The 13729-nt window shown below is 39.1% G+C and overlaps 1 protein-coding gene across 5 annotated transcripts in view; it reads right to left on the bottom strand.

Moving 5' to 3' along the window:
• Positions 1-13729, bottom strand: part of LOC114154533 (membrane-associated phosphatidylinositol transfer protein 2) — a 52589-nt gene that overhangs the window by 26252 nt on the left and 12608 nt on the right. For all 5 annotated transcript variants that reach the window (XM_028033696.1, XM_028033698.1, XM_028033700.1 and 2 more), the window contains exon 2: positions 4697-4949. In XM_028033696.1, the coding sequence (XP_027889497.1) occupies positions 4697-4774 (78 nt within the window). In that variant the 5' untranslated portion in view covers positions 4775-4949. The remainder of the gene's footprint in view (positions 1-4696; positions 4950-13729) is intronic.

Raw genomic sequence — 13729 nt, 5'->3', positions numbered from 1 at the left:
GCTATATACTGTACAATACATTTCATTTATCAATATTTGCAACAATTCTAAATAAATCTCATATCTTGAGAAATGTATAGAAACTTCATTTATTTTTACAATATGCACAAGAGATCCCTTGCTGGAAAGAAAGTTTTCACTTTTTCAGAAACGTTTTAAAGGAGTAATGAGTGTTTTATTTGTACACATTAAAACAGATAGTGTAGTTTCACTCTGCTACAAGTAGAAACACATAAAAATATCTGGAACAACAACCTACATGCTGTATTATTTCATCACAGATGGGCTGAGTCAGTTTTTACAGTGACTAGTCTGACAACACACTCCACAATTAATAGCTTCCTGAGCGCTATGCATCCTCTGAATTGCAAATGAGGAAGCCTAAAAGCAGGTGTATAAAACCACACCTTTCCCATATTTACATTCCAGGTGCAGAGCAGTGGAGCTGGGTGGAGACATGAGGTGCAGTTGCTCAGAGTTGCAGCTAGGCGAGACAAAGTTTCACAATCAAAGCGGTTCGGAGAAGAATGTGAGGCATGGGTAGAGCAAGGATCGTTGGGAAATCAGTGAAACGGGAAATCTGAGCAGCTGAGCAGAGTCCAAATTCTAACGACAGTAGAGGAGGAAAAAAAGGCGACTCAGGGATCATAAATGTCAAAGATCCAAAGTCTGCCTCTTTTCTCCAAATCTCCTTGCAAAAGTGGTTCTGTTTTTCAGTCCATTTGCTTGATAACAGTGAGGAAGCTCTCTCCGGTTTGCCGGAGCAGTTGCGAGGAGGAAGGCATCCAGCACTCTGGACCTCATTACCTCTGACAGGTCATTCATTAGCCACTCGCTCTGCTCTCAACAGCTCAGATGCAGTTAGAAAGACAAAACACAGACGCCCCGGTACTGTGGAACCAGCCATACACAAAGCCACTGCCTGAATCCAAGCCTACTTTATCTGAGCTCAATACCGTAATTACAGACTAACATATGCACATAAAGATTATAAATATGGATGGGGCTTTAAGCCATAACAAAATCTGTGTTTAATAAAAATTAAAATGGGTCTGATCAGTAGAGAGATCCAAATGAATTAAATAAAACATGATCATTATGATCAAACAATGCATTATCGTATTCACATTTACTTTTCTCATATTTATTCATCCATATTTATATTCTTATTTCAAATCAGATGAGTCCTGACATGTGACTGTAATGTGTTAAACCAAGCGTTAATTTTGGTTTTCTCAATTAAGCAAGTTCAAAAACAAAACATTAAAAAAAAGCGATGGTCAATGCTGATCTGCCTCACTCACTAGGCCACTAACACCTTTTGACAGATGCATAACTATAGTACAACAAACGAGTACAGTACAAAATGTTTATGTTCAGAAAATTAAGACTTTCTGCTGCTTCCACTCACTATCGCTTTGTTTTACACAACCACTCCATGGCTCACATGTATAAAGCAATCAGATAGCAGAGTTGCAGGGAGAAATGGCCCAGGTCCATACACATCAGAGTAGCAAAGCATGTCAGAACAGGAGCAGACTGTATCAGTGCTTTCAACAAAGTGTTACAGACTGATGATCAGGGTTGGTGGTCCGTACAACACACTGCAACGCTTCAGTAACTTTCAGCTGAGTTTTCAACTGCCTGGTGCTTGCCTGTATCAGAGTTTTGTATTTTTAGACATTTCTCAATTTTGGACATGAAAGTGAATATAACTCTGGTGCGTTGCAAGCCTGAACAGAGAAGACTAGGAAAACCTTCTTATTTCATCGGGCCAGGGAACACAATTAAAGTTTCTGTGTCAAAAGATACATTTTGTCAGACACAACTATATGTCTTGGTGTTTAGATACCTCTGCAGTGACAGGATGGGAGTCACATCCTGGTTCATTCTCACTGCTGTCGACTTACTGAGCCATGTTTCCTGTTAGAGATGCACTGAGCTCCAAAGACAAACAGAAGCTGCAAAGTCAAAACCTGAACATCCAGCGCAAACAGATGAGCCACAGTAGAATGGTCTAATATTTAATCCTGTCTTGATGCATTTTCTTTGCTCATTACTACAAATCCCTGCAGAGCAATGAAGAAATGATCGGCTGGCTATCAAATTAGAAAGTGGCAGAAGGGCAACGGAAATAAGTGGAGATGGAGTGGGCGTGCTGAGCGAGGTGCAGACATGGCTAAGATGTCCTAAGGCCCTGTCTTCATCCATGAGGTCTACAGTGGATTGGCGTCAGGCGGGCCTACGTGTGGCTGCTGCCCTGGTAACCTACGGCAGCGCAAGACAGGCAAGCGTTCTTTGTTTCTTCCCATTCTTTCCTCGCAGCCCTGTCTTTTTTACCCACCATTTCCTCTTTTCATTCACTCTCATGAGCAAAACCTGACCACCGGCATGCTGCTGATGTCACGGTTGCCATGGTGACAGAAGCCTTACAGCAGCGAAGCTGTGTAGAGATGGTGAGGTCAGTGAAAAAGGTAACCATGGGTCATCAATGTAACACGGTAAAACTGCCAGCGGACGCAGCCTGAGTCGCTTTTCCAAAGAGAAACTCAGCGTAAATCTGTTCACACGTTGTTTGTGTCGGGTTGCCCGTAGAGAGCCCGTCTGGGGACAAAGTGGATCAGAACTAAAATGTTTCACAGGATTAATACCCCACAACTACATTCACGCTTTTACAAAAATACTAAAGAAACAAGGGTTTAGAGTTTGAGCTCATATAAAATGTTCCCTCTCGTGTTTGTTGGAGTGGAAAGACACTTAAGTAAACTCATGCGAGAGTCTAAATGTTGCTTTGTGTTGACTAAAGGAGGAAGTTAATGTTGATTCACTTGATGCTGCTGTACATTTTCCTTCATTAAACATTTCGCTGGTTGTTGAGTTTTCTGACCGTCAACGCCTGATCAAACATGACTGTATCTGTCATGCATCATACGATATACATATTACCTAACCAGGTCAAGACTGCTGTGCCTCTTGTAAAAAACTCAACTACATGTAGATATTCAGTGTTTCTAAACAAGAGGTAGATAAAATCCTTTTTTAATCACAATCTGAGTTACAAGCAGGGTCAAATAGCATATTGTAAAATAACCCAAGGTTAAATAAGTACAGCTTTATTTGCACAAGTAACAGGAATAATAATAAGTAAAATAATAATAATAATAAAATAAGTTTTTGAGCAGAATAACTAAAGCTTTACACAGTAATTTTCCTTTTCCCTTTTCACATTTTGCAAATTTACAACCCCAGAGAGGAATTTTACAACCTCTCTGTGTCTTTTATTGGGACTTTATTTAATACACCAACAAAAAGGAGTCCATATTGTGAAATAGATCTTTATTCTGCACTTCTACTCAATAGTTTATACAGATCCATTTTCCCTGCAATTACTACTTTGAGTTTTATGCAACATAAAATTTAGGTCTGGTCTTTGATTAGGCCATCCTAACACCTGATCTAAATCGTACCATTGTAGCTCTGGCCGTAAGTTCAGGGTCATCATCGGTAAACCTTCAATACAGTCTCAAATCTTTTAAAGTCACTCGCCGGTTTTCTTTTAGGACTTATCTGTATTTAGCTCCATCCACCGTACCGTCAGCTCTCACCAACTTTTCTGCATCTTCAAAGCATGGTGCTCACGCCACCATGAGCCACCATACAGCATTTTGCATATAGGCCAAAAGGTTCAAGTTTGTTCTCATTTGATCTTCTTCCACATATTTGCTGTGAGCCATCAAACATGGCTGCTCCTCTGGTTTTAACAATGACTTTCTTCTTGCTACATCATTGTCTCATCAACAGATTTTTCCCAACTGAGCTTTGGATCTCTGCAGCTCCTCCAAATGAGCCTCTTGACTCCTTCTTTATTTCTTTCATGCTCCAGTTATTTACATTCTTGGATGATGGGTGGATCAGGCATCTGTGATACTTTAGCAGCTTGGAATATTGTTTTCTAACCTAACTACATAACTTTACTCCTGACCTGTCCACTCTGATCTTTATGATGCTGTTTGTTTTCTAACAAAACTCTGAGGTCTTTATGGAAGAGCTGTGTTTGTAGTGAAACTAAGTTACAAACCCATTTACTGAGGTAAATGACTACTGAAGACAAATGGGCTGTGATGGATTTTACTTAGGGGTATCAGAGTAAAGTGGGGTAAATAGAGACGCATATGCATGAAAAATATCTTCAAGCTTTCTTCCAGAAAACAGAAGCACACTATTTAGTGCTCATTTAGCAGATAAAATCTCAATGATTTCTGTGGTTGACAAAATTTTAATTTTAGAATTTAGGGGGTGTGAATACTTTAGCAAAGCGCTGCAACTTTACACTGAAAATCTGGTCATCCATGTCAGTCCGAATCACAACCATGTCTGGTAGGTAACAGCCACCCCCATGCACAAACATGCAGTCTATGTCAATTAAAACCAGCCAGTTTAGGAGGTTCAATTGGATAATCTATCAGCCTAAAAGCACTCTTTGTTCTTCTACTCTTTCTGCATTACACAACTTGTGACCAATCATTCTGTAATCGTGTGAGCTGTTGAAAAATTTCCCCTGCTGGCTTATCTTGTCCTCATTTGCTTCACTTGGCTCACCATTTTCTTTTTTTCCTACTTTCTCACGTCTGGTGGTTGGTTGGTGTGAGTGTGTAGGTGAAAATTAGGTGGGCCATGTGTTGTGCTGTTACCTCACCTGGATCATGTAGAGCTGGGCAATGCGGTACTCCTCCACACTCAGGGGCATGGGGATGCGATACTCCTTAATGAGCATGGTGAATCTTGGAGCAGATGGGGGTAAGAGGGGAATCAGGAAGAAGAGTGACGAGGAAACGGGGAAAGGGGGAGGGAGGAGTGAGGGAAGGGATGGGGAGAGGGAAGAGGAGAGGCTCCGGTTACTCTTATATGTGACTCGTCAGATCACCGGCTGAAGTCTGCATGGATAGCTCCTGTAGATAGAAGGAAAACACAAACATTTCTTAAAGCTAAATTGAAAAAAAAACCCCATTACTTTTCAAAATCAATCGTGTCAATCTGCATCTTAACACACCTCTTGATACTTGAAATAAATTAAAGAAGAAAGCTGCAAACAAGAAAAAAAAAACATTTCAAAAGCACAAATGATGAAGAAGAGGAGAGAGGAACAGGTATAGTTTCTGCCTGTTTGGTCCAAGCCTTGGCATTGGCGGGAAGCTCTAGCATCTGAGGCATCGCATCTCTAAAATCTGCCGTTACCTGGATAAAATCAGCGGCCACTGCCCAGTCCACCCCATCGCTCCGGCATCGTCACATGGAGTACCTCACTCGGCAACCGAGGGATTAGTTTAGTGAGGAACTTTACATAACTTTGCACAACCAAGGTTTCACAAATAGCTCCATCCGAGTTACACAAAGCTTTGCTTTCCAACCACTGGGCAGATAGAGGTAGGTGTGGGCTATACATGTGCAGCATGTGGGTGGCGTGAGTTGCAGAAGTCTGTTTTAACCAGTGCAGAAATACCAACTCTCCTAAGCTAAGTTAGTACAAATGAAGGCCGTATCTGTGCAGAGTCATAGTGTACATAAGTTTATCTCAGTGAAGCCTCCTAAATGTCAGCCAAGGCAACAGATCAACTGAAGATGAGTTGATGCAAAAAGAGCGATACCCATCAGAGGAAGGAACGGTGGCGACCAAATGAATAATGCTCGTACAAGGACACTCTTTTTTAGCTCATAAAGGTGAAGCTACTGGCAGAAAAAACAGGCCAGGCCACAGTCACCTTTTATATTCTCCAACTTAGAAATAGAAGTTTGGATTTCATCACAAAGTTATTTCAGCAATTTCTTCAGAAAATGAGACTCGTACGTAGATTCATTATGCAGATTGAAATATTGGAAGCAGGTATTTCTGCTATTTTTGATTAATACAACTAATGAAATCCAAAATTTTGCTCATGAAAAACCAGAATGTAGCATAAACGTAATTAAAATGGGCTTTTTAACACTGACATGTTATAGTATAATCAAGAGGAGGACTGCTGAGTCGACATGTGTCAAGACGACACACCAACACTCTTCAAAAGGAGGGGAAGCCTGAAAAAGTCACTTTTATAGAAGCTGGTTGAGTGAGGAGTGTAGCTGAAGTCGAGAGCCACACAGCAGAGTATAGGGCATGGCACTCTGTGGCATTCCTCAGTCCAAACAAGTCCTGAACCTGAAACATCAGGAACATCTGGGCTAAAGAGAAAGTGGACTTGGATTTTTCTCAGTTCTCTTTTGGACTTTTTTTATGGCGATAACTGCCCAAGAGTCGGATTGAAAAGTGGAGACAGACAGAATCCAAGCTGCTCAAGGTTCACATTTTTTCATATTATTGCATTAGAAAATATTTTTTATTGGTCTTATGTAAATATCGCATTTTCTGAAAAACTGAATTTGTGGTTTTTCATTATAAATTATCAAAAGTATGTGAAAAATGCTTTAAATATATCACTTTGTTCACATCCTTTAATATGCAAGTATGTGTTTTTTAAAGCAGGGGGTGTTATGTCAAATTGTCTTTTTTGAGCTGCAGTATCCAGGCTCAGCTCCACCAGACTAGTGGCAGCAGCAATTAGCAAACATCTGGTGGAACAGCACATCTCCAGACCTCATAATACAAAATATTTCTCAGTCCAACACTCTTAAGAACAGTTGTAAATGGCGCAATGGAGGAGCATCGTTGTGATGATGTGCTGAAGGTGGAATGTTTGGAAAAATAGGAGCTTCTTAAAACAGACAGAAGCCCATTTCGAAACATCAAATTGCATTGCATGTGCATGGAAAATACATAATGCCTTTTCTATAAACTAATTACTAAAATAAATTAGATTCTAATTTATTAAGATGTACATAATGCATTAAACAGAAGAGCTCCAGGAGTCACTCAAAAGAGCAAAAACTATGACTATGGTCAAGCTGAAAATAAACAAAAAATAACCAGAACTTCCATACAATGAAAGTTGAAGTAAATATCATGTCACAGCTTACATTTCAGTGGGAAAATTTGACAACACAGGCTTGAATGACCACAATCTTAACTAATATCTGACCTTTGGCAGCAGCTGGACAAAGCTCTGGAGCTTAGCCATTCAGTGTAATCACTTTAATTACACTAATATTCCCAGTGCGTCACTTACCCAGCAAGCAAAGAGCAGCTCCTGGTGTAACCAATATTCCTGTTCCTCCTCCTATTGACTGATAGCTCCTGCAACACCTCACTGAAAACAACATGAGCGAGCTAACAAGCTCATGTACCACAGCAATAAAAGCATGACAATTTCTCCACAGCGATCTGGTTAAAGGAGCATTAACATTTTGTTCTACTGTATGCATTTTTCATGTGGAGACCTCTTTGGTTTACATGCAGGACCAATGCAGCAGGAAAATCGGAGCAGAACGCCACGCTTTGCTGAAAATAACTGCACTCTTGGGAAACACTTGGAAAAAACTAGGCTAGCTGTGGAGGCCCTGAAGAAAAGCCTAACAGTCACAAAGGTCTTCAGAAATGGGAACCAAGCTTAGGAGAGGAAGGTCAACACTTCAATCTTCACATGAAACTTAAAAATGTGTCAACAAATCCTGAGCATATTTGTATTCAGAGGCAAGATGAACACATTTGCACATCACTCAATGGAAAATGTCAAACGAAATGCTGCTGACATCTAGTGTGCCAGAGCCTGGCCACAGGAAGCCCCAGTTCTAGTCAATGACAGGCAGCCGCCTAAAAGGAAGTGACACTAGGAATTTAGAAGAATAAAAATAGGAATAAAAGCAAATCTGGTCTCGATCTGTCCACCAGAAAACATCTGGGGTTCTAGTAAAGTCCACTGATTTGTAGAGATGCTGAAGCAGTTCATTTAAAGTGAGCCTTTAATTATTCATTGAAGGCTCACTTTTGGTTAGACCTGAACAGAAACAATAAATCCAAAAAACCAACTTAAAACCACCACATGATCTTTCTAATAAAACATTTATTTGTTTATTATTGGGTGGAGGAAAGCTGAGACAGATGACCAGTCCATCACAGACAAGGAGACACACCGGGACAAACAACCAGACAAACACAGACACACCTGGGAGTGACTTAGAACCATAAAGAAGTGCACGGTGACTGTTGGAGGAAACAGAAGTGCCTGGAAAAAACCCTCACATGTGACATGAGAACATGCAAACCACACACAGAAAGGCTCCAACCCACAGCTGAATGATCAAGACATTTGCTGTGAGACAAGAGCGCAACAAGAATCCCTAAAAATAAGGAAAAAAAACCCAGATTAAAGTGCAAGTGCAAATGCAGACTCAAAACAGGATGGCGCTCTGGGTAGAGAGCCATAATATGAACAGTTTTTATTTTGACTAAACAAGATTCAATTTGATGTACTAATAAATATATGAAGTATTTTCTTACTGGATCAATAAAATACGTTTTTATTATTATATAATCCAAGTCTTGGCTCAGTTTTGTAAACTAATGCAAGCAACGAAACAGAACGGACAAAAAAAAAAACTACCTTTAACCTGTAGCTTTTTAAATAGCTGTATTTAAACACTTGTAGTTTTTTAAGTTTCTTTTACTGATGTTGTTCAGATTAAAACCATCTCAGGATATAGTTAATTCTCCTCTTTGCACTAAGTTGTCTTTAAACAGCCTTTGCTCTTTCGGATGTGAACCCATTTGCTTTCCCACTCTTACTTTGGAGTTCAACACCGATGCTGTGCACAGCACTGGATGTGCGCTGGTCTATCCACCAGCATCCTCCGGAGAGGACTGGCACCATGCTTGACCCAGAAAAAAAAAGGCACTCACACACACAGCTTAAAAATAGCTCAGTCACAATAATCCAAGCATACGTAAGCAGAGTGCCTGACGTTCGTTCAGAGAATATGTTCATTCCCATCTAAAAATACAGTCTCTGCCCCCCTCTAGTCAGTGACGCAACAACGGCAAACGCCAATGCACAGGGCTCATCACAAAGCAGGCTGTAATGTTTCTGCTCCGATTTCAACAAACTGAAGCTAACCATAACTACCGCATACTTTGTAATAGTGTTTTATTCTTCTTCCCATCCTTGTTCCTGCAGGTCATTAAAAAGTGCAACCTGAGACAGGACCAAGCACCAGAAGGTGCAGAAAACTACTGAAAATTGGGCACTAAAGATCACAAATAACTTTTTTTGAAGGAATTTGTCACAAATCGGAGGACATCTGCGGACAGGACTGGATTAAATATGTGGCAGCAAGAAATTTAAGTGACATAGAAGAGAAGCAGCTTTTTCAGAAAATGAAAAAGCCACATTTTCCATTACACAGAACTCTTTGCCCTTTCGGTCTGTCCTTTACCACAATAATGTCAAGTTGCATTAAAATATCTGTCTGCGAAGGCAGCATATGACATAAGACAGGGGGACTATATGCACAGCAGAGAGGGTGCATGCCCCAGGATAAAGAGCAACAGCTGGGCTTTGTCGTCAAAGGAAGAGCCTAAGACCTCTGGAGTACAGAGGGAGGTGGAGGAGCGAAGAGCTTGGTGAATCCTTCAGGAGTTAGAAGAGCAGGGGCTGCATGCAGGCTAAATTTCTTTAAAAGTGGAAACCGTAAGCAAATAGTCAGCCACTGCGTTGGCCTTAAAGTAAAGTACATTTCAGGCATTTCCAGCCCAAAGCAGCAGCTCTGACCTGCTGATTGAAATTATTAGGAGTTTCATATCCTATAAAACAGGAAGGAATTTCTTCTGCTTTTTGAGATTTTTGAGCATGACCGATCTGATTAAGGGGGACGTCACTGCATCTCCATCAGACTAAAATCTGACTTTGACTAGCCCACTCCAAAATCTTAATTTCATCAGCAAAGCAGCCCCAAACGATCATATTATCAACACCATGTGTTAATATCAGTAAGAGTTTTTTTTTTCTTTTAATAACATTGTGTTAGTTTTAAACCAGACATAAGGAGCTTTGGACAAACATCTTCCAAAAAATGGTAACTTTTGTCTCCTGATTCCTCAAACATTAGATCTGTTTCTATTTATTAATACATCGTGACCACAAACTTTTAATTCAGGGAAATAGAATAAATATATGAAATATTTTCTCACCTGTTCATAAATGTTTTTAGAAAAGGGCTTAATGTGTTGATTTTTCAGCCTACTTTATGTTGTCAGATATTTTTTATTCTACAGGTCAGGCAGTAATCAGGCCTTTCTTTGATATAAGCTCTAAATAACTTGAAGACCAATAATACCTAGAAAAAATGTTTGATTATATAAAACATGCAAATGTTCTAAAAAGCAAAAGAAGAAGAAATGCGTAAGGAAACAAACTGTTTTTCAAAGCTTGTCCTAATCCATCACATAAATTTTATTAAATAAAACATTTATTCATAATAGTAAATACTGTTGCTATAAACCAAGACAAGTTTGAGTTCTAAGTTTTGATGGATTCAATATATAAGATTTTTTATTATTATTTAATTCACCAATTATCAACTGGAGACATTCAAGGGATAATTGGCCAGTTCCGATCTCTGTCTTATAAAATGGTGCATCTCAAGCCAAAAGAAAAGGTAAAAAAAGGGCAGTTTATATTTAATAAAATGTCTAACACATAAAAAAACTAAAAAGGAGTTCTTCTGTTTGACATAGGACAGAACTGATTTACTTGAACTCTTTTCAGACACACTGGCTACTTTAATCTTTAAATATAAATCTATTAAAAACTTCATGTCATCAACATCTAAGTGGATCCTTTGATAAATCCAGAGAAAATAGAATATTTACAAGAGGAGTGGAAAAGAGTTAGGGTGGACAAAGACCAAATGTTCCTTTGTTTCACTTCAATAAAGCACAGAATAAGTGAGCAAACATTTCCCTTTTTATTCTGTTTAAGAGGCAGCCAGGATTCTTTGTTTGCAGCTGAAATCATAATCTATACTAACTGAGGTTTTAATACTCCTGAATGTCCTTTATATGCAATAAAGTGAGGCCTGAATGAAAAGCTTCAGTGACATGCAGCGGGAAACTATTAGTAAACTCTCATCTTGAGGAATTTACAGTAAACCTGTGAAGCTCCTCTAAACACCCTGTAAGTTGGTCACTGTCCCTCTTGTTCCCATGCCCTTCAGCAAGAATTGGATGCGCAATGTGCCCTTGTTCTTTACTTATCCTGGAAGTGCAAAGGGAAAGCTAAAAATACTTGATACCCTGTGTGCATCTCCTCCACCGTGTTCCTTCTCCTCATCCTCTCTTCCTCCCACAGTAACTCAGTGAGAGCTGCTTCTAGAAACGATCCAAAGATGGGGAGGAAATGAACGAAGAAACCACAGAAGAGAGAGAATCTAAACCTCAAGTACTAAAAGCAAACCAGTCTAACATATCAAATCAATCTCAACTTCTTATAACTTCTTTCTTTATGAAGATGACTTTTGAATATATGTCATTAATTTACATATAACTTGGGGAATATAAATGCAAGTCACAACTTGTCCCTTAGTATGAAGATGTCACATGATTACACAGGCAGATCTCAAAAACAGCAAATATAGTCAACAGATATTGAATTAGAATCTTACATGACATAACATAATAGAGCCATATTATGTTATGGCCACACTGTGGTCTATATAACCACCATGAAGTCAGCTGATATTTGTCAGCTAATGGCATTACACATGGAAGGAAAACCAAAAAGCTCTTTGTTAAATTGTTTCAGAGAACTTTCAATTAAAAGCTTAGTGGAAGAAAGAAGTATGTTATAAAAGGTGCTTAAGCAACAGGGATAAGAATAGCTTTGAATGTATTGTTATGTTAAGCCCAAGGGGAAGATGAGACATCTCAACAGAGTAAAATTAAGTCCATGTCACTCCACATTGATGCAGCAATTCATGTCTAACACATTGACCAAGTGCATATAATTTATAGTACATTTCTGTATTGAAAATATTCTTTCTTTTATTTTGCTGTAAACATGACATTTTCTTCAAATATTACATTTTGGATTTTATTGGTTGCAATCCATAAACCCCCTAAAATTACCAGAAACCAAAGGGGTGAAATGTTTCAAGAATTAATCTCTCTTAAGGTTTTACTGTTCTTGAAAATCAGTATTACATGAGACTATGAGGAAAAGAATAATACAGAACTATTATCAAATGGCCTACACATCACTAGAAAGACTGCTGACTTGACAGTTGTCCAGTAGACAGTCACTGCCAGACTGCATAAGGAGAGTACAACACGGCAGGACATTTGTGTCTTAAGACACTGGCTGTTCACAGATTGCTCCATCCAAACACAGGCTTCAAAAAAAAAAAGTGTTGTAGAAAAAGAAATTTGAGCAACAGACATGACCACAATACTGAGAGGATGTTATGGTTATAAAGACGTGCTGAAGGCGACTATTAACCTGGGATTTCCTGAAACCTGATTGCCTCTATCCCATGTTGAATTGATTCAGAAATTCATGCAAGAAAAGAGGAAAAAATACTGGGAATGTGTACTTTGAAGTAGACTCACATTTATTTATTTTTTTACATGTCCATGTGCAATTTTCAAATTTCCTACAAAAAAAACTGCACATTAAGCTTTTATTAAGTCTTAACCATTAAAAGTATGTAAGTACACAGCATAAAAATTAATTTAAAAATGCTTAAAGTGTCCCTCTGTGTGTGTGATGTATCTATGAGTTGAATAAAATTTGTAAAACAAATGAACTTTTCAATGATATTCTACTTCAATGAGATGCCCCTGTAAAAGCTGCAAATAAAACATACCTGTTGCAATGTCAGAAATAGTTTTAGAAAGTACCTGACAAAAAATAATAAGTGGGTAGTTATTTCCTCAACGAACTGCAGAAGATATTTATGGTAAAGATGAGACGACACAGGCCAGATGAGTGAATCTCAATGAGTCACACCGAAGCTCTGAGGGAGTGGAGAATATAGCAAGTTTTAGATTGGATAACCCAGCAACCGTCTAATTAAATTCAGCACAAATAAAATCTGGTGCTTTCAAGTGACTACTGAAAACTTCAATCTGCTTAGAAAATTGGAGTAATTGTTTTTTATCTGTCTCAGCGGCGCTCATCAGCCCAGCATTTTGCACCAACGCTGCCTCCAATAAACACAGTGCTTCGCTCTGACATCCAAAATTAGACAACCTGAGATGCAAATTATGCTTAGATTAATCAGTAATGTGCCCAGGTTAAACGAGGACTCCCTCCCCTCACTCTCGTTCTGAACAAGCACTCAGTCAGCCTAAATGAACTACGCAGAGAGCGCTCTTACGTAACTGCAGCAGATACAGGAGAGGAAAGCATTTTGCCCATTCCATTAACTAATTTGTGCAGCCCACAGGCCCACGGGGCTGGAAACACTTTTGTACTTTTAGGAAATATCTCTCAGACATCTCCATCAGATAAACTGGTAGCAACAGGATGCTGCTGACTCAAACTGAGGCTTTTCTTGCTAATGTGGAGCTAATGGTGACTACATTCTCACCACTGACAACACACAAAAAAGCATAGCATAATGACTTTGAAGTATAAAAGCAAACATATCCCATGTCATGTCACTGGTGATCTCTTACAAGGACGTTAAGGAGCTCCGACTATAAGACACGTTGTACTGATGAAAGGCTTTTATTTGCATAGCACATTTTTCAGCAACAAATTCAAACAACTTGCTATCTCTGATGTGGCAGAGATACCAACTCAAT

The sequence above is a fragment of the Xiphophorus couchianus genome, chromosome 12, assembly GCF_001444195.1.
Source record: "Xiphophorus couchianus chromosome 12, X_couchianus-1.0, whole genome shotgun sequence".
Lineage (NCBI taxonomy): Eukaryota > Metazoa > Chordata > Actinopteri > Cyprinodontiformes > Poeciliidae > Xiphophorus > Xiphophorus couchianus.
The sequence above is the reverse complement of the archived record's forward strand: the minus strand, read 5'-3'. Positions and strand labels throughout refer to the sequence as shown.